The sequence below is a fragment of the Eleutherodactylus coqui genome, chromosome 1, assembly GCF_035609145.1.
Source record: "Eleutherodactylus coqui strain aEleCoq1 chromosome 1, aEleCoq1.hap1, whole genome shotgun sequence".
Classification (NCBI taxonomy): domain Eukaryota; kingdom Metazoa; phylum Chordata; class Amphibia; order Anura; family Eleutherodactylidae; genus Eleutherodactylus; species Eleutherodactylus coqui.
Window position 1 is genome coordinate 62,943,334 of NC_089837.1, and position 20,167 is coordinate 62,963,500.

The 20,167-nt window shown below is 41.6% G+C and overlaps 1 protein-coding gene across 1 annotated transcript in view; it reads left to right on the forward strand.

Moving 5' to 3' along the window:
- The first annotated feature begins 756 nt into the window (after positions 1-756).
- Positions 757-20,167, forward strand: part of APOB (apolipoprotein B) — a 35,581-nt gene continuing 16,170 nt past the window's right edge. Inside the window, exons 1-19 of the mRNA XM_066596772.1 lie at positions 757-876; positions 2,756-2,794; positions 4,389-4,504; positions 4,612-4,757; positions 6,234-6,396; positions 6,897-7,043; positions 7,136-7,260; positions 8,357-8,439; positions 8,593-8,809; positions 10,288-10,515; positions 11,934-12,051; positions 12,870-13,016; positions 13,313-13,524; positions 14,504-14,744; positions 16,029-16,205; positions 16,292-16,483; positions 18,049-18,216; positions 18,619-18,830; positions 19,575-19,757. Coding sequence (XP_066452869.1) covers positions 819-876; positions 2,756-2,794; positions 4,389-4,504; positions 4,612-4,757; positions 6,234-6,396; positions 6,897-7,043; positions 7,136-7,260; positions 8,357-8,439; positions 8,593-8,809; positions 10,288-10,515; positions 11,934-12,051; positions 12,870-13,016; positions 13,313-13,524; positions 14,504-14,744; positions 16,029-16,205; positions 16,292-16,483; positions 18,049-18,216; positions 18,619-18,830; positions 19,575-19,757 — 2,972 coding nt within the window. The 5' untranslated portion in view covers positions 757-818. The remainder of the gene's footprint in view (positions 877-2,755; positions 2,795-4,388; positions 4,505-4,611; positions 4,758-6,233; positions 6,397-6,896; positions 7,044-7,135; positions 7,261-8,356; positions 8,440-8,592; positions 8,810-10,287; positions 10,516-11,933; positions 12,052-12,869; positions 13,017-13,312; positions 13,525-14,503; positions 14,745-16,028; positions 16,206-16,291; positions 16,484-18,048; positions 18,217-18,618; positions 18,831-19,574; positions 19,758-20,167) is intronic.

Consider the following 20,167-nt stretch of genomic DNA (forward strand, 5'->3'; position numbering starts at 1 on the left):
GTTTAGCTGGGCAAACAATCACCCCTCCCCTCAAGTCGTCTGAAAGACTGAACGAATGTCATTTACACCGACAAGTGAATGAACTTACGACTATTCTTATGTGGACGATGGCCGCACGTTTACACGTTAGTCTTATGTGGACGATGGCCGCACGTTTACACGTATTGATTATCACTCAAATTAGTTTGTCTTTGTTCCCTATGCACATCAGTGCCCATGACCTGTCACCGGTTGGCCTTCCTTGGAGCAAATTGGAAGGTACTAACCACTACATATCGGGAACACCCCCCGAGTCTGCCTTTTTGGAGATGCTCTGACCCCGCCGTCTAGTCGTCACAATTATGCCTTTGTCGAAGATCCTTACGCACCGTTTTTCCTGCTTCCAACACATCAACTTCAAGAACTGACTGATCACTTGCTGCTTATTATATTCCACCCAAGGATAGGTGCCATTGTAAGGAGATAATACTGCTCACTTCACCTGTCAGTGGTTTTAATTGAATGACTTATCAGTGTATATAAAGTTCTATTTCGATGTAATGCATGTAATTATAGCCTCTGGTACTGCCGTCATGACCGCTGCTGTTTTCCCAGCTGTAGGCCCAGGTCATCACACTAATCTCCCAGGCAAAACTTTACCCTTTGGACCTGTTGCAATTTGCTCTGAACTCCCAAACACAATAACTCAGCTGGTTTTCCTGCCTATATAAATTCACGTCCAAGGCAAAAGGATCATTCTCTCCCTGGGGCGCAAGAAGAAAAGCCAAGATTGGCATACAAGGGAGATAAGGAGCTCCTGCGAGCTGTAATAGCTCATCATGGGCTCTAGGACGCTCTTGCTCCTTGTGCTGTTCGCCAGCAGTTGCATCTTAGCTCGTAAGTAATGGATCCGCTTCATTTTGGGCAATTCTATTGGCAAATTTATATAGCATTTATCTATAGATTAATAGGGCCTTACATTGGAAATGCTATAATATGGATGGTTGACTAGTGCTGCCTTCTGAAATACTACATCGTATTAAGTATTATATAGAAATACAATGTAGTATGAAATAACAGCTATAAACACGGCGCCAAACAGCAGGTTTATATACTGTTGTACTATCGGGTGTGTTGTTGTAATGCTTACAAATGCCAAGACAGCAGACTGAGAGAAATAGGTACAGAAATGGGTAGATATGAGCTAGATAGATAAATATATATGTACCGTATGTGTGTATATATATATATATATATATATATATATATATATATATATATATATATATATATATATATATATGTAGTATCTATCTATATCATATCTATTTATCTAGTGCATATCTATCTATGCTATATCTTCTATCTATCTATTCTATATCTATTTATATCATATCTATATGTCTATTCTATATCTTCTGTCTATCTATCATATCTATCTATATTATATCTATCTATTTATCTATCTAGTGCATATCTATCTGTCTATGCTATATGTTCTATCTATCTATTCTATATCTATCTATATCATATCTATTCTATATAATCTCCATATGTTATATATATATATATATATGTGTGTGCGCTTCTTCTTTGGAAAAATGTTCAGTTACCAAGTGTATTTAAAAGACTGCACAGTAAGAACATATATTTTTAATGTAAAGTCAGAGACGAACCTATGGCTAAATGTGTAACACATACATTATAATTGGTATGGCATGTTATAGCCACTAGATTACTCCAGAAGGTTGTTCCAGGGATTATTCTGATTGCCAGATTTGGAGTCGGAAGGAATTTTTTCCCCCAAAATGAGGAAAATTGGGTTCTACCTCATTGGGTTTTTTTTCTTGCCTTCCTCTGGATCAACGGTGCAGGATAATAAGCTTCACTGGATGGATATGTATAGTTTTTCAGCCTTACATAATATGTTTGACGTATGCTTAAAGAGTACCTGCACTTTCACGCTGTAACGCTCATGCTCCATCTGCCATTTTCGTCCCCTTGCGGCAGCTGAAGACGAACCATATAGTGCTTATGTAACGCTGTATGGGTCATCTTCAGCTGCCAGGAGGAGCCCAAAACAGCCGGCGGCACGAGCGCTCCAGTGTGAGCGCGCAGGTACTCTATAAAATTGCATATGTTTGTTCTGTGTACATTAAACATCTACACTGAACTTATATTAAAAATGCGGTGTGGACAGCCCTGAGGACTCAGAAGACGTCTGATTTGGGTCTCTGAAAACCAGACTTATTGTACTTGGCGAGTACGGCCATGTGGCATCCATGTGTCACATCTGTCTATTTTGCACTTCCATATGTCACCCTTTTTTTTTTCTCGTGTGCAAAAAATAAAAACGGAAGGCGGCCTAATTTTTCTTTGTAGCTTTGCTTAGCAATGATCAGTGAAAACCGGAGTACACGCGGATGTCATCCTTGTGCGCCCTGTTTTTTCTTTTTTTGCATACCCATTGACTTCAGCCGACGATGGGCGTCCGAGAAATCATACCCAAATAGGACATGCTGTTTTTTCCTTTACCGTTGGTCTATGTATGAAGCCGCGTCTCCTCACAGCCCCATTGACTGGAATGGGTCTGAGCGCAGTCCGGTGCAAACACGGACAGCATTATAAATGAAGCATTCTAGTCGGGGGACTTGTTACGGATGATGCATCGGGTCCAGCAGCTTCTAGTTACATAGAAGACTATTTGGATGCTTTGGATATTAGAGAATTATTGTTACTATTCTATCCTCTAAAATCATTTTTATTACATTTGCAGAAGAAGATGGGACAGAAAGCCAAAATCCCAGCTGTCCAAGTAAGGCCACGCTTTCTTTATTGCATGCACTACGGTACAATCACTTAGAGCTAAAGTACTGGGTAGGAAGTTGTTGACTCCCAAGAAAAACTTTATCACCGGAGTCAGAAGGGTAATTTCCAGTCTTGCAACAGTGTTTCCATCCGCTTGTGGAATAGACTCTGGTCCACAAGTCCTAGTCCTCCTGGTAAACAGCGCGGTGACTTCATAGCCGCCCTATCAGTGTGGATAATTATTTATTACACCTAATCTTTCCCCCGATCATGAAATGTGTACTGTGTGCTTAACCTTTGTATTGGAGGCTGGAGGCCATTCCCGCTCCCTGGAAAAGAGACATGTTGTTCTGTATCGGACAAAGTGTGAAATAAAAGTGCTGTTCACTGGAAAACGCCCACTGTTACAGCGTTGTAATGTGAGGGAAGAGTGCCCTCTAGTGTGCACTGGATATATTACAGATTCACTTGCAGGTCAATTCCCAATCATGGCTTATATATAGTAGTTAGACAAGAGCGATCAAGAAGATATTTTGCATCTTTGAAATAACTTGGGTTTCTATACATTTTTATATTCTTTTATGCCATGGCTGGTCACATATATAAAAATAATTGATAGTTGATTTTTTTTTTTTTTAAAGTGCAAATTTATGCTAGTTTATATTAGTAGACTGAAATAAAGTCTTTTCTCCAAAAGCAAAAAAAAAAATAAAAAATCACCAGATAATCACTTAGAGAAGGCTAAGTTAAGAGGTTGCAACTCTTATCTATTAGCCAGAATAGTGTGTCTATAAAGAGAGTCTCTCTCTCTCTCTCTCTCTCTCTTTTTTTCTTTCTTTCCTTTTCTTTTCTTTCTCCATTCAGTCTCCTCCTCACTGTGGGGGATGCAGTAAGCCCACAGTGACAAGGATGGGTGACATGATACTCCCGTTCTCAAGATCAGTGGGGGTCTCAGCGGTGAGACCCCCACCGATCACCAAGAGTCTCTGTGTCTCTCACACTTTTTTTTTCTCTTTCTTTCTTTCTTTCTTTCTCTCTTTCCCTCTTTCTTTCTTTCTTTCTTTCTTTCCTCTCTCTTTCTCTCTCTTTCTCTCTCTCTTTCTCTCTCTCTTTCTTTCTCTCTCTTTCTCTCTTTCTTTCTCTCTCTTTCTTTCTCTCTCTCTCTTTCTCTCTCTCTCTCTTTCTCTCTCTCTCTCTTTCTCTCTCTTTCTTTCTCTCTCTTTCTTTCTCTCTTTCTTTCTCTCTTTCTTTCTCTCTCTTTCTCTCTCTCTCTTTCTCTCTCTCTCTTTCTCTCTCTCTCTCTCTCTCTCTCTCTTTCTTTCTCTCTCTCTCTCCCCCTCCCCCTCCCTCCCCACTGTGAGGGATGCAGTAAGCCCACAGTGACAAGGATGGGTGACATGATACTCCCGTTCTCAAGATCAGTGGGGGTCTCAGCGGTGAGACCCCCACCAATCACCAAATTATACCCTCTCCTGTGGATAGAATGATAAACTTCACAAAGTACATGTGGAAGTGGGTATTGTTTGATATAAAGATGTTACCGCACATATAGACTGGACCTCCACATTTATCCGCCACATTTTCCATTATGTTTATTTCAGAAGATTCAATCAAATTCAGACATCTCAGGAAATATACATATAATTATGACGCCACTACATCTACTGGGGTGACTGGTACAGCCGATTCACAGAGTGGGTCCAAGTTTAACTGCAAGGTAAGAAGAGAAGACTGGAGCGCGCACAGATCCGGACATGGCTACTGCTGTACATTCTTATACCTTTTTTGCTTTACTAAATATTCCAACATCTTATTTTATAAAAGGTCGAACTTGAAGTGCCACAGCCATGCAACTACATCCTGAGGATAAAGCAGTGCACCCTGCGGGAGGTGTATGGCGTAAGCTCCGAGGGCAAAGCTCTCTTCAAGAAGGCAAAGAACTCTGAAGACTTCTCCGGTGCTATGTCCAAGTAAGTGAGAAGGATATTTCTAAAGGACCACCGCTGCCATTTTTTAAAAACTAAGAATATAATAAGGCTATCCAGACTGGATAAAGGTGTTTTTCAGGAGTAAACTATTGATGACCTAACCTCTGGATAATCCATCAATAGTTGATAAGTAGAATCCGTTCAGAATCCCTTGTGATCAGCTGTTTAATGCGACTATGGTGCTGAAGTAAGCTCACTTCAGTCCATGCCAGGCAGTGCTCCATGCATTGTATAGCGTCCATGCCTGGTATTGCAGCCCAGTCTCATTCACTTGAATGGGAGTGAGCTGTTCTCAGGCCATATCACTGATGAACGTGACATCACAGGTCTGAGATGGACGCTGCAGCCCCTTCAATCAGCTGATTTCGACCGGCAGCCGCCCACCAATCAACTATGGTGACTTATTCTAGTCATCATTAGTGTAATCTTGGAAAACCCCTTTACAATGATTGTGAATTATAAAGTAATATTTTGCTGAATAAACTTTCAGCCCAAGATTGTAACTTATTCCTTATCCACAGAAGCCTCTGATTGGTAGAGGTCTGATCACTCAGCCTCCATCGATCATGAGAATGAGGATCCTGTGTTTCCCTATATGAACTGAGCGGCAGTCGAGCTTCTATTCAACAGTCCCATAGAGAAGAATGGTGCAGCAGTGCACATACTAGATCGCTGCTCTTCATACATGATCAGTGAGGGTAACAGTGGACGGACCCCATCAGTCATGCATTTATTCTCTATCCTGTGGATAGGGGATAAGTTTAATTCTTTGAAAATCCCCTTTAATAGATATGGGAATGCTGTTGCACTGATTTCTATAGAAAACAGTCCTGGCCAACAGTGGTTAAAAATGGTACTGCAAGTGGCGAGTAAATGTATATTCCATAAAGTAAAGGAAGCAACCATGGGACATGCTTGTAGGTCACGCATTTAACAAGATGTATATATTTTAAGATGTGGTAAAACTCCTTTAACCCTTTCCAATCCACTGTCTGACCTCTGAAGACATTATGATTTAAGGCTGTACAGCTCGGATTTTGGAAGACATCCATCGGGGCTCTCTTACTGTATATTGCCAGCCTCCCTACTGTCGGAGCCTATCCAATGTGTCACTTCATGCAGTACTGGCTTTAGCCAGCATATAGCGCCATTGTATAACGGCAGAAAAAGAGTAAGCCCCCTAGGAAAACCAGGATACAAATTGGATTGGAAAGGGTTAACAAGGGTAACTATATGTACTTTAGATAGACAAATCAGATCTATATGTCTATGGCCAAATAGCATCATGTTTTTCATCTGCCAGGCTTCATAATTCAAGAACTACAACTTTCACCATGTCCTGTCAAGGGGCCATTGGGATATGCTACAATGCCCAGTACCAAGACCAGATCTTCCTGTTCTTGAAACAATACCATTGCTACATACTGTATATTTATGTTTGCAAATGTCCTCTTCTAGGTATGAAGTCAACTTCAGTGTTCAGGATGGGAAGCAGGTCATATTGTATCCTAAAGAAGATGAGCCTGTCAATATACTGAATATTAAGAGAGGCATCATTTCAGCTCTTCTTGTTCCAGATGAGACACAAGAAACCAGTAGCATGGTAAGAACACCTAGTATGGTCTTAGAATAACAGATCTAACTCTGTGCCTCTCCAGCTGCTGCAAAACTATGACTCCCTGCAGGCCATGACAGCCGGACTCTATCAGGGCATTTAGGGACTTGTAGTTTTGCAACAGCCGAGAGCCACAAGTTGGAGACCATTACTTTTAAATGTAGTGGCGCTCATATACATATTTGGTGGCTTCTGATCACCTTTCAGTTTATGTAGGATACACACTATTAAAGGACTTGTCTTTGGCCTTCCAGACCTGCTAGCAGGCAACATATAGGTTGCTGTAAACGATATTCTCCTGACGGTCGTCCCGGGCAGCACTGTTAATTTTAAAGATGTTGTCCGAGATTCCAAAAAAAGTCTTCCCTTTATCCAGTAACAGTTCTCCCCCCAGAGTCTGTTTCTGGTATTGCAGCTCAGTCCCAATTACTTGCATACTGATTTTTTTTCCTTCATCTATTTACATTTTCTTATTTTTTTCTACTTTTCTTTGCTTTCATTTATAGGATACTGTATATGGAAAATGTAAAAGTGAGATCAGTGTAGGAAAGAAAGGAGGCGCTGATGTTACCGTCAGTACAAACCTGAAGACATGTGACCAGTTCACACCATTCAGAGACTACGTCAGCCCTATCGCTCTCTTTAAAGGATTGGTATGTACACCCCTCATGTGAGATAAAACAACCTATGCCTGACTCTGGCAGATAGTCACTGTTTTATATGATTTGATATATTCTTCTCCCAGAATACCCCGTTGTCCACACTGGTCAGCAGCAGCCAGTCTTGTCAGTACACTCTGGAAACAAAGAGAAAACATGTTACAGAGGCATCCTGTGTGGAGACTCATCTCTTCCTCCCCTTCTCTCACAAGTAAGTGCAATAATTGTACCTCATGTTTTGCAAAAGTTAACCCACAATGTCTCTGCCTATACAATATCATAGTGCTACATGGTACATGGTCACCTTTGGCTCTGTGAAGTTGCCCGTTTACCCTCCACCTAGTGTAAGGCACATCCCATAGATGAAGCCCATGTAACTGGCATAGGGCCCCTGGATAGATGGAGTCTAACATGTTGACTGCTTCCCTTATGGATAGTAAGAGCCCATGCTGCAGGAATCACCTGTCCACAAACCTTATAAAAGAGACTTTTGACAATTAATGTAGGGATCATGGAAACAATTTGGGAGGAAACCAAGCATCAAGTTCTCCTGACCCAAGTGGTTATGGGTGTGGCAGCAATAACCCGCACTAGAAGGGGGTTCCCTTTTAATTTCTGCAATGAGAGTGCCCATCACCTGTATTTAGACTACTGACTGAGAAACAAGGAGTGATCTATCTATCTGAATTACTGTATAAGCAAGCCTAATTTATTGAATCTGAAATAACTAGTAACAAAAAAGTAACATAAAGCCTAAATAAAGAAATATCATGATATATTGAAACACTTCTTGAACAACCAGTGCTGCCATAGGGCCTCAGGATAGAGGGACTCTAACTCATGTTAGCTGCTTCCCCTATGGATAGTAAGAGCCCATGCTGCTGGAATCACATGTCCATAGAGCCTATAAAATGGATTTTGGAAATTAATTCTTGAGATCATGGGAAGTTGGAAGGAAACCAAGCATCAAGTCCTCTTTATTATGTGTGTGATAGCAATAACCAGAACTGGTAGAAAGATTGGATTGTAATCTCTTCAACGAGGGTCCCCATGACCTGTATGTATGCTACTGATAGAGGAACAAAGACTGATCTATATATCTGATGTATAAGTAGGCCTAATTTATTGAATCTGAAATAAGTAGGGACTATAAAAGAGTAATATAAAAGCCGAAATGAAGAAATATAATATATTGAAACACCTCATGGGCAATTAGTCCATTCGGGGTACATGGCAACAAATACAATTCCAGCTTTCATCTTTCAGGGGACATTAGTCATTCTTATAACGTTGTTCTTTTATTCTAGGAATCAGTATGGCATGATGGCAAAAGTGACCCAGACCTTAAAGTTGGAAGAGTTCTCAAAGATCAACAGTAGAGAATTTGCAGGTGTGAATCTGGTTCCATGTGCTATTGCTAACATTGTAATTCCTAAACCATCCAGCAGATGGGGAACCACCTAATCACTGTCTGGAGGTATCTTGTGATGGTATACTGGTATGAGTGACATATGTTTGATACATGTCCCTGTATTCTCCTTAGATTCACAGTTCACAAAAGGCCTTGTCCTGGAGGCTGCAGAGTCTCCTTCTTCCAGTGAAGAAGCTGTCTTGGAAAACCTTATGGAGCTGCAGAAGATATCATCAACAAATCAGAACCAGCAGAGAGCAAACAGATTCCACAAGCTCGTTACTGCACTGCGGACCCTGAAGAACGAGACCTTGGGACCTCTCGTGCCAAGACTGATCCAGCTATCAAGGTATTTTACAGGAACTAGTTACTTTAGAAACTCTCTTTTTAAATAAACAATCACAAATTTTGATGTAATAGAGTGGATTCACAACTATAAATAATTAGCTTAGCAGAAGGTGACTACAGAGAGTGACTACAGAGAGTGTCCATCTCTTTCTGTGGAACCCAGCACATCTATGCAGCCCTTTGATTTCAATGAGAAATGTGTAATGCTTCATTTCACCTGTGGGGGCACTGTAGGGAAATTGATCACTTTGCTGCCAGGTTTCCCTACAGATTATAACTGATTGCTAGGGGTCCCAGGAGCTGCATTTTTTGTGATCAGCTTATTTTAGCAGGATACTTCTAACAAAAAGGGTGAGCGTGTGATGTCATAGGAACTTAAATATGAATTGGGGTGCAGGGATCAATCTATGACAGAAGAAGTGCAGCAGAAAATATGGCAACCTTTACATGCACACTAGTATGTTCAGATGTAGCAAATATTAAACGGGTTGTAGCAAGATTACAAGTTATTTTTTATTCACAGGACAGGGAATAACTTGCTGATCGATGGGGGTCTCACATCTGATACCCCCACCTATCTTGAGAATAGAGGTCTCATGTCTCCCTGTGCTTGTAACTGCAGGGGTCGCTACTCCCACTGGAGTGACATCAGAATGAATGTAGCACTGGCTAAGCTTGTATGGTCAGATCTCCATTCATTAAAATAGCGCTGATGGAAATACCCAAGCGCTTGCCACTTGGGTATCTCTTCAGACCAGCACTCCACTCATCCTGCTCCTCACTATAGGGGGCGCATTAGGCCTGCAGTGAGAAGGAGAGGAAGGACATAGGACTTCCATTCTCAAGATTGGCGGGGTCTCTGTGGTGGGACCCTCACCAATTAGCAAATTGTAGTGTAGAGGATAACTTGTAATCCTGGTACAATCCCTTTAACCTGACCCTGAATGCTTTAAAAGCACAGTTGCAACAAACTTTAAACTGGCACATAATACAACAAAAGATTTAGAAAAAGTCAAGTTAAAGTTTGCTACATCTGGTACCTTTCTTTACTGCCCACCTGAGAGCATACAGTAAAAGGGTACAGCTATTTACACAGACCGCTTATTCCATACAGCACACCCCAAGGAATGCTGCTTACAAAGGAATTCCTGATTCCTTCTGCTTGGAGAGAAGACACTGAGAAAAGTAATGTTGGATAGAATACATATTTCTCTGAGCTGCAGTAATTGCACTACGTAGTCCACATTCTAGAGTATCCTAATTGTAACAGGTCTTTGTTTAACAGTAATGAAATTCTAGTGATGACCACTAGGTGTCACCATTACACTGCATTCTATTGAATGACGGTGAAACTTCGTAAATAACTTTAAATCTTTTGCAAACTTTTATCATCATTACAGTAAATTTTTTGCAGCGTTTAATTACTGCCTAGATTTATTATATAATAACAATATATATTTTGTTTGGCTTTATTTACAGCCCCATCACATTGCAAGCCTTGGCCCAATGTGGGACTCCTGAATGCTTTGGAGCAATTCTTCAGGTGCTACGCATCGGGGATGTATCACCTATACTGAGCGATACTGTCACATATACACTTGGACTTATGCCAGCACCATGCACCAAGCGCATACGAGAGCTTCTGAACATGGCCCAGTATAGACCAAGTAGAGCTTCATTTTATGCCTTGGGTCACGCTGTCAACAAGTGAGTTCGCCATGGAGTGATACAGAAAATCGAGACACATTCTACAAAAATCAAATAGAATTCATATTTATTGTATATTGTTGAACTGCTTAATAATACCTGCCATATATATACTGTTATTGCTGTTGTCCCATTAGCACAACCCCTGCACTACTAGTAAGGCATATAGAATTCATAAAGGGGGTTACCTGCTTGGAAACCTTTACTGTAAGCTACTTTCTAGCTGCGGCTCCTTCTCTGGGAGACTTCAGCCATTCATATATTTCATGGTTGGCCTTTCATCAGATGGGACAATGAACAGCTAGCCACATCAATCCCCAACAAAACCAGCTGTTTACCAGGGGGTTTATACTTAAAGAGGTTGTAAAACATTACAGATGTATTTCCTATGTGTAGGACAGGTGATGAAACTATTATTGGTGGGGTGCTCAGCTATTCCCTTCAGCCCAATTGAAATGAACAGAGCGCCACCGCCCCATGTGTGACCACCTCTCCAGTGGGAGGGGATCTAATTTTTAACATCTTTCTTATGGATAGGTGATAAAAGTCAATTGTAGTACAAGCCCTTTAAATAGTTGTAACCCCTTTGTTTCAGCAACTACAAGCCATTAAGTCATCATGAAGATTTTCTGTCTAGATTGTTGGTGACGAGCTGAATTTTGTTTCAGAATCGCCTAATAAAACCAGCATGAACCTAATAAGTCTTACAGCTGAGGGTTTGCTACAATTGCATATTTTTTGGAGAATCCAATGTCAGCAGCATAAAGCTGCTTTCACATCTGCGTTGGAACCTTCCACCGCGGATCCGGCACAAAATAACAGAAGAAAAAGTGTTGCATACCGGGCAGTTGAGTGGAAAGTGAACAGACCCCATTATAGTCAATGGGGTCCGTTTAGCCGTTCACTGCTGTTTGGTTCCTTCATTAGGCGGACCGGTACGGTCAGGGGATTACCCTTTCTTGCTCTTCGTATGGAGCAGGAAAACAGAACCCCCACTGCAGATGTGAAAGCAGCCTAAATCTCTTGATAGTTTGCAAGGATGTATCAGTGCAGATAAAATGTTTCAGATCGAAGTTCAGACTGTTAGGAATGGAAAGTCAACAGTAGATTGGAAAGTTGTAGAAGTTATCAAGTTCTGAGATGTATTCCAACAGTGACACCTGGTGGGGACAAATGATACTGCACATCACAGTAATAAAACAAATAAAATAAAATGAACTAAAAAAACCCAAAGATCAATATCTGTAATGAATCCACAAATGATGTCCACTGTTTCACTTTTGTCTGTAGTTGTAGTAAACTTTTTGATATCATTGAGCGTTAACCTTGAACCAAGTGAGATTTACATAATGATCAATATATAAGGTAATGTGCACTGGGAATTGGTATTTAATGCTTCCTGCTTCTTATATTAACAGCTTCTATGAAGACAGTAAGACTATCACTCCCGAGTTAAGGGATGTGGCTGATTTCATGTCATCCCTCATTGACAATGAATGTGCTGGAGACCAAGATAAGACCTTCCTGACTCTCAAGGTATTAGAGCGTACCTGATTTTGCTAAAATATGCCAGATTCTCATTTGCTGCTATTTTGACCCTTTTTCATGTTCTGTAAGTTCTGATTTTCAGGTGGTCTTCGCAATTTTTCTGTTGCTCTGCTGTTTGCAATCCATTATCAGGGAGATGGCATGTAGCAAGTTTAGCATATTGCCAGTAGTTCCCTGTACTGACTTCCTAGCGCTTACTTTCCATGCTGCATTGCACTGTCTCTAGTCCAATCAGTAGGGAGGCAGTATCTGAATGCCTACCCCTCTGCATTCCCAGGATCATCCGGTATTTAGAGACATTTTGGCCAAATGATAAGAAGACCCACTATAGTGTGTGTAATGTGTGCACACACCCACATGCTGTAACAGCAGGAGAGGCAGAGAATGTGATCCTTATCACGGTGTCTCTAGATCTGTCAGCCTGTGCATATAAGTACAGGGTAGCTGCCTGCAAAGATAGCCCCTACTCTTCTTTGCTATGGAAATGTCCCTGTGTCCTAGTTACTAAGGAAGCTCTGTACCTAACAACAGAGAGTGGATTACAGAGAAGCTGGAAGGGAGACCCCTAGTGGCAGCCACTTCAAACGTGATTTACAGTGGTAAAGCAACAAAACTTTGAATAGAAGTATATCACAACAATGACGAGACTAACACAAGCTAATAGATGAGCAGAAGTTGTTTGAAAAGTTAGTTCCCCTTTAAATGCAGACGAGCCATAAATTGGTGAAATCATCATTATAATACCCACTCTATTTTTGGAGAGCCCTATCTCATATTGAATTTTCTTTTTTTGTTTTGCCCTTTAGGCCATTGGAATTATGGGGAATGTCTTAGAAGAAGCCAATCCGCAGCTCAAGGCATCCGTCCTGAAATGTGTCAGGAGCCAGGCGCCATCATTTGAAGTGCAGAAGGCCGCTGTTCAGGCTGTGCGCAAAATGGCCATCACAGATGATGTAAGTTAATTCCACCAATACACTCAACTGACTCACAACTGGTACGGTGACCCTCAGGATTTACAGTGAAAATCACAAGATCTTGGTAGCATCCAGAGATCTAACATAAAGCTTCTTGAACCCCAATGCAAAATCTGCAACATGGCCCTTCTTGCCAGTATTTATAATACTAGTGTCTTCGTATGGGGTGCATGTGCCAGGGCCTTGGTGCAACTGTTAACTCTGCACCTCCTATGTCCCTGTTGTCTCAGTATCGCCCTCTACTGTGTAATACATTGTTATCATTTTTAACACAGGCTCGAAGTGCACTTACCCAAGTTTTTCAAGATGGAAACTCTCCAGTCCAGAAGAGGCTGGCAGCCTACCTCATCCTGATGAAAAACCCTTCACCGTCTGACCTTCGCAAGATCCTTCGTACCCTCCATAAAACAGACAACGAACAAGTGAAGAACTTTGTTGCCTCTCACATTGTTAACATTCAGAGCTCCGAGGCATCCGCAACGCAAGAGTAAGTACAGGAGATCAAGTGAAACATGTCATTGCGGTGTAATGTTCATTATTTCATTAATTATTTCAATGGGGGCTTTTTTGGGTACAACTTTCTGTGTTGATCAACCCCATAAGGGTGCGGCCCTTTTTCTTCTACATTTTTGTTTTTTTTCTCCTCACTTTCAAAAATCGTAACTAAAAAACTTTATAATATTTCTAAGGCCGGCTTCATACGGCCGTGACGGGCTCCGCTGCGGAATTCCACGGCGGAGCCCGTCACGGCGCCCCGACAGAGACCCCAATACTTACCTCCGGATCCAGTGTCCTACGTCCCGCAAGACGCTTCGGCGCGCATGCGCAATAGAGCGTGTGATGCGCCCACAGCGTCACATGACGCGCCGGCGGTAGGTGGGGAAGCGGTTTCACGCTATCTTCCGCTGTGCTACAGCGGAAGATAGCGTGACGGACAGCTTCCATTGACTGCAATGGAAACCGTCCGCGCATACACACGCGGCAAATAGAGCATGCCGCGGGTGAGGACGGGGGATTTTACGGTGCGGAATTCCACGGTGGAATTCCGCATCGCAAGCATTGGGCTATTAGGTTCAATAGAACCTAATAGCTGCGGGCAGCGCAGCGGAGATCCGTCCGTGGGAAGGAGCCCTAAGTACAATGAGATGGGGAAAAAAATGCGATTGTGCCATCTTTGAAGGAGTCTTGTTTTTATGGCATATTCAGTGTGATGTAGTTTTGTGAGGGCTCGTTTTTTGCGGGGTGTGCTGCAGTGGCTATGAGTACCATTTTGGAGTTTATATGACTTTCTGATCGCTTTTTATCAAATTTTTCTTGGAGATGGGGTGATGAAAAAGTGCAATCCTGGCATTGCGTATTATTTTTTGCTGATGACGTTCACCATGCGGGAAAAATAATGAGTGATTTTGATAGATTGGACTTGTGTTCTGTAGTCACTTTGATTCACCTGTCACTTTGATTCACAGGTTGAGAGACAAACTAGAAGAAGCCCTCAAGTCCAGTGGAGTTCCCTTAATTGTCAGCAAATTCACAACAATGTCTAAGAATTACCAAATCTCTCAAACCGTGGACTATCCAGGGCTAGCAGATAATGTAGAGGCTAAAGTGGAAGGAAACATCATGTATGATTTCACTGGCTACATGCCCAGAGAAGCCATGTTGGCGACAACCCTGAATGTGTTTGGAGAGTCTGTGGATATGTTTGAGGTAAGGAGGATCGCGGCACATCAATAGCAGGGCTGGATTTTGTAGAGGACACAACCTTTTGGTATTAGGCCTTTTACTCAAAAGATTTTGCATCCACAGAGGTAGATGTAGCTGAGATGAGTTTGTCATTTGACATAACTTATGAAGATTTTACATAAAACTGTAGGTAAAATGTAGCAGTGCTGAACACAAGGGTATAGTCGTATTGCCACGAAGCAACATAACAGCAGTATTATAAATAAAAGTTGATGGATGGGGGGCCCTGGTATAGACTTTGCTTAAGTTGCATAATGGAATATCTAAAGGTATCTATTGATCATGACCCATCCTCAGGATAGATCATCTATAGTATATCAGCCAGGTCTGCTGCTTGGAATCCCCCACTAGTCAGCTGATTGAAGAGTCTGCAGCCATTCAAGTGAATGGGACTGAGCAGCTATACTATATGGGGACTGAGCAGCTATACTATATGGGGACTGAGCAGCTATACTATATGGGGACTGAGCAGCTATACTATATGGGGACTGAGCAGTTATACTATATGGGGACTGAGCAGCTATACTATATGGGGACTGAGCAGTTATACTATATGGGGACTGAGCAGTTATACTATATGGGGACTGAGCAGCTATACTATATGGGGACTGAGCAGTTGCTATACTATATGGGGACTGAGCAGCTATATTATATGGGGACTGAGCAGCTATACTATATGGGGACTGAGCAGCTATACTATATGGGGACTGAGCAGCTATACTATATGGGGACTGAGCAGCTATACTATATGGGGACTGAGCAGTTATACTATATGGGGACTGAGCAGCTATACTATATGGGGACTGAGCAGTTGCTATACTATATGGGGACTGAGCAGCTATATTATATGGGGACTGAGCAGCTATACTATATGGGGACTGAGCAGCTATACTATATGGGGACTGAGCAGCTATACTATATGGGGACTGAGCAACTATACTATATGGGGACTGAGCAGCTATACTATATGGGGACTGAGCAGCTATACTATATGGGGACTGAGCAGTTGCTATACAATGTACTGCACTGTGTCTGGTATGCTCTGAAGTCACAGCGATGCTCATCCAAGCAATTGCCATTACTTTAGTCTTATGATCAGCGGGGATCCCAAGTCATCACTCATGAGTTGGGAGTACCCTTTTAATGTGGTAGATGGCAATGGGTCAAATATATGGTCATATTTACAGTATCTGCTATCTGGGTAAATAGAGCAATGATTTGTAACACAGATTTGGTTGCCTTCCACAGATTGGCATTGAAGGTAAAGGCTTTGAACCAACGCTCGATGCCCTATTTGGTAAGGAAGGCTTTTTCCCAGACTGTGCCACAAAGGCCTTGTATTGGGTGGATGGAAAAGTCCCCGACAAGGTCTCCGAAGTCTTGTACAAGTGGTTTGGCGTTTCCAAACAGGACAAGCAGAACCAGGTAATGTGATGTTTGAGTCATAGAAAGCTACAGAATCTATAACTTCCAGCATGGAGCCTTATACTCTATGTCATCGTTTACAGCAGGATCTGAAGAAGGCTTTTCTATACAACATGGAGAAACTGATAAGGGAAGTGAGATCTAGTAATGCTCCAGAGGCTAAAGCATACCTGGAGATCCTCGGTACAGAACTGGGTTACCTTCAGTTGAGCGACTTCAAGACTCTGGGAAATATGATGCTGAGGAGCTTACAATCTGCACAGGATCTCCCTGCAAAGGTAAGAGCGAAGTGATAGCAAAAGTGGGATCATCTGTAAAGCTATGTGATTCTTATAGCTCTGCATTAGGGATAGTAGAGGTTGTTCAGATATGTGCTTCCTTATAGGTGTAGCATTGCCATCCTTAAAGGATGGCGGGCTACATCTGCAAGGCATACTGCCAAGAACCTGTAAGCCACCATTCAGTTTGAAAGGCACCCATACTAAGCAAATAGCGTGGGCACGCCGAGTCGCACTGAGCAGTGATTCATTACCGTGGTAACCCGCTAACACAAGATGCATTAGCGGTGTTACTTCAGTACTAGAGATGAGCGAGCGTACTCGGAAAAGCACTACTCGCTCGAGTAATTGGCTTTATCCGAGTATCGCTGTGCTCGGGTCTGAAGATTCGGGTGCCAGCACGGAGCGGGGAGCTGCAGGGGAGAGCGGGGAGGAACAGAGGGGAGATATTTCTCTCCCTCTCTCCCGCCCACTCTCCCCTGCTCCCCGCTGCGACTCACCTGTCCGCCGCAGCGGCACCCGAATCTTCAGGGACGAGCACAGCGATACTCGGATAAAGCAAATTACTCGAGCAAGTAGTGCTTTTCCGAGTACGCTCGCTCATCTCTATTCAGTACCTTTCCTCTTGGCTCAACATACCCCAAGATGTGTGGCATGAGATGACCAGCTTTGGACAGAAAAAAATACATGATTTTGGCAGTACTCATATTTTAGTGTAGATATTTACAATTATAATTGTGCAAGAAGAATTCAGCTCTGAAGCCAGCTTAATTGTAAATGCAGCTTTAAACTGTAATAAGCCTGTAATTCAGGACTAATACAATTTAAAATGGAACTGTACATTCAAATAACTTTTGACATCTCTTAGGGACGAGTCAAAAACTTTGATCAGTGTGAGTACAGGTGCTGAGACCCTGTAATCGTCAGAACGAAGCTGGGAGTGCACTCATCCGAGCGCTGTCACTGCTCGCTAGCTGAACTCAGCCTCAATACAAAGTCTACGAGCCCATCTTCAGTTAGAGAGCAGTGGCTCGATTGCTTCATTCTAGCAATCAGTGACGGTCTCAGCCATCGGGCCCCCCACTAATCAAAACCTTTGACATGACCCTATGCTATGTCAAAAGTTTATAGAAAGTGCAGTTGTGCGCTATGTAATGCATTGACAAAGTTTCTTTATTTTTTTTTTTATTCTGTGAGTAAAGTGTAAAATGGTCGTAAATGGGTAACTATATGCATAAAACTATACCTCTAATGGTAGTGCAGGACGCAGATGTCATCTCAAGGGCAGCAGTTAGGAAACTATACCTGCAGTTATTTGAGAAAGATGCCTGTAGTACCACATTATGAGCAGCAGATGGCAGATATAAAACCATAGTCATATCTATCACTGTGCTTTGTAGACTATTCAAGGGCAGGATATGCATCATGCATCATGTTTTATGACTACAACATTTCAATGACAGATACCCATGTGTTTCTGTGTGGACTGGTAGATACAATAACGATGCTAATATACAGGGTGCTCGCCCAACAGTGATAACTGAATATTTTATGTATTATTTCAGATTGCACAGCTTTTCTCCGGTGGAGCTGACACTGACCTCTTCATCCATTACATCTTCATGGACAATCAGTTCTCTCTCCCAACTGGTTCAGGTCTTCAGCTCCAAGTATCATTGTCCGGAATAGTCGCTCCGGGTACAAAGGCTGGAATGAGATTCGGAAACAGAAATGTAAGGACTGACTTGTTTTATTAGGTTGTCTGCTTTGGGCATTCTCCTTTCGTTGGAAGGGTCTTACAATAATAAGCAGATCGCAAGGTGATCTGCTCTCAGGACCTCCAGCAATCGGCTCTAATCTGTAAGGAATCTAAAACTAGTGTTCAGTTTTCATGCAATGCCTCCACTGGCGAAATGAAGCATTACACAGTGCCCATTTAAATTAATGGCTGATCATATGCTACATGGATAACTTGGGTCCTCCATGGCAAAAGATACTCTTAATATCTTTTCTCTGCTCTGGAGAATTGATTGATGCTGGATGCTTCTCATCTTCATCCTGCAGACTGTTACATTTTGACTACATTACATGTTACCATATAGATTTATATTATCGTACATGTATTTTCTTAGCAGGTAAAGGCTGAATTTTCTCTGAAACCGGCAGTTGCAGTCGAGTTTGTTACTCAACTAGGAATTCAGATGCCTGAGTTTTCCAAGCACGCCGTCCAAATGAACACGAACATCTACCATGAATCCGGGGTCCAGGCACGGTTCTCTGTAAAAGATGGACAGTTCAAGTTCTCGATTCCGGCACCCACCACACCAACAAAACTCTTCAGCATCAAGTAAGAGATAGATAGATACATATGAGATAAATAGATAGATAGATAGATAGATAGATAGATAGATAGATAGATAGATAGATATGAGATAGATGGATGGATAGATAGATAGATAGATAGATAGATAGATAGATAGATAGATAGATAGATAGATAGATAGATAGATAGATATGAGATGGATAGATAGATAGATATGAGATAGATAGATAGATATGAGATAGATAGATAGATAGATAGATAGATAGATAGATAGATAGATAGATATGAGATAGATAGATATGAGATAGATAGATAGATATGAGATAGATAGATAGATAGATGTGAGATAGATAGAAAGATAGATAGATATGAGATAGATAGATAGATAGATAGATAGATAGATAGATAGGAGATAGATAGATAGATAGGAGATAGATAGATAGATATGAGATAGATAGATAGATAGATATGAGATAGATATGAGATAGATAGATAGATAGATAGATATGAGATAGATAGATAGATAGATAGATAGATAGATAGATAGATATGAGATAGATAGAAAGATAGATAGATATGAGATAGATAGATAGATAGGAGATAGATAGATAGATAGATAGATAGGAGATAGATAGATATGAGATAGATAGATAGATAGGAGATAGATAGATATGAGATAGATAGATGATAGATAGATAGATAGATAGATAGATAGATATGAGATAGATAGATAGAGCAGTAAATAACAATTTGCTCTTCTTTACTTAGCAACAAAGTCAATTTGGTCTTTGCATCAAAGACTGAGGTCATGCCTTCCATCGTTGAGAACCGAGAGGAGCGGACAACTTGCAGTCCTCTTTTCACGGGACTGAACTACTGCACAAACATTGGCTATTCTAATGCCAGTTCTATAGATGCAGCTCCATACTTCCCACTCACCGGAGAGACCAGGTAATGTATATTTTTACGTCTTACACCTAAAGTCGCACAAGTACAGTTTATGTTTTATCACCATACTCATCAGCACTGAAGGAACAAGCACATGGGTCTCTGACCCCAGTAAAACGCACAATTTAATTATCATATTCTGGAAGAGTGGAAAGAAAATATAACATTCTGCGCTGATTCATTTTATATCATATCTTCATAGCAACTGGAACTCTGTTTCTCTTACACATAGTTCCAAATCTCCTGCTTCCTTTCACACGGACATGTAGTTATGTGATGAAACGCCTAACTCCACTAGGTGGAGCTCTCTGAAAATGGATTTATACAGTTCGGGTTCAAACCAACAGGGGCTGTATAAATCTGAATAAGGAGCTCCCCCTGGTGGCACCTGCATGTAACCAGAATTTTATTGT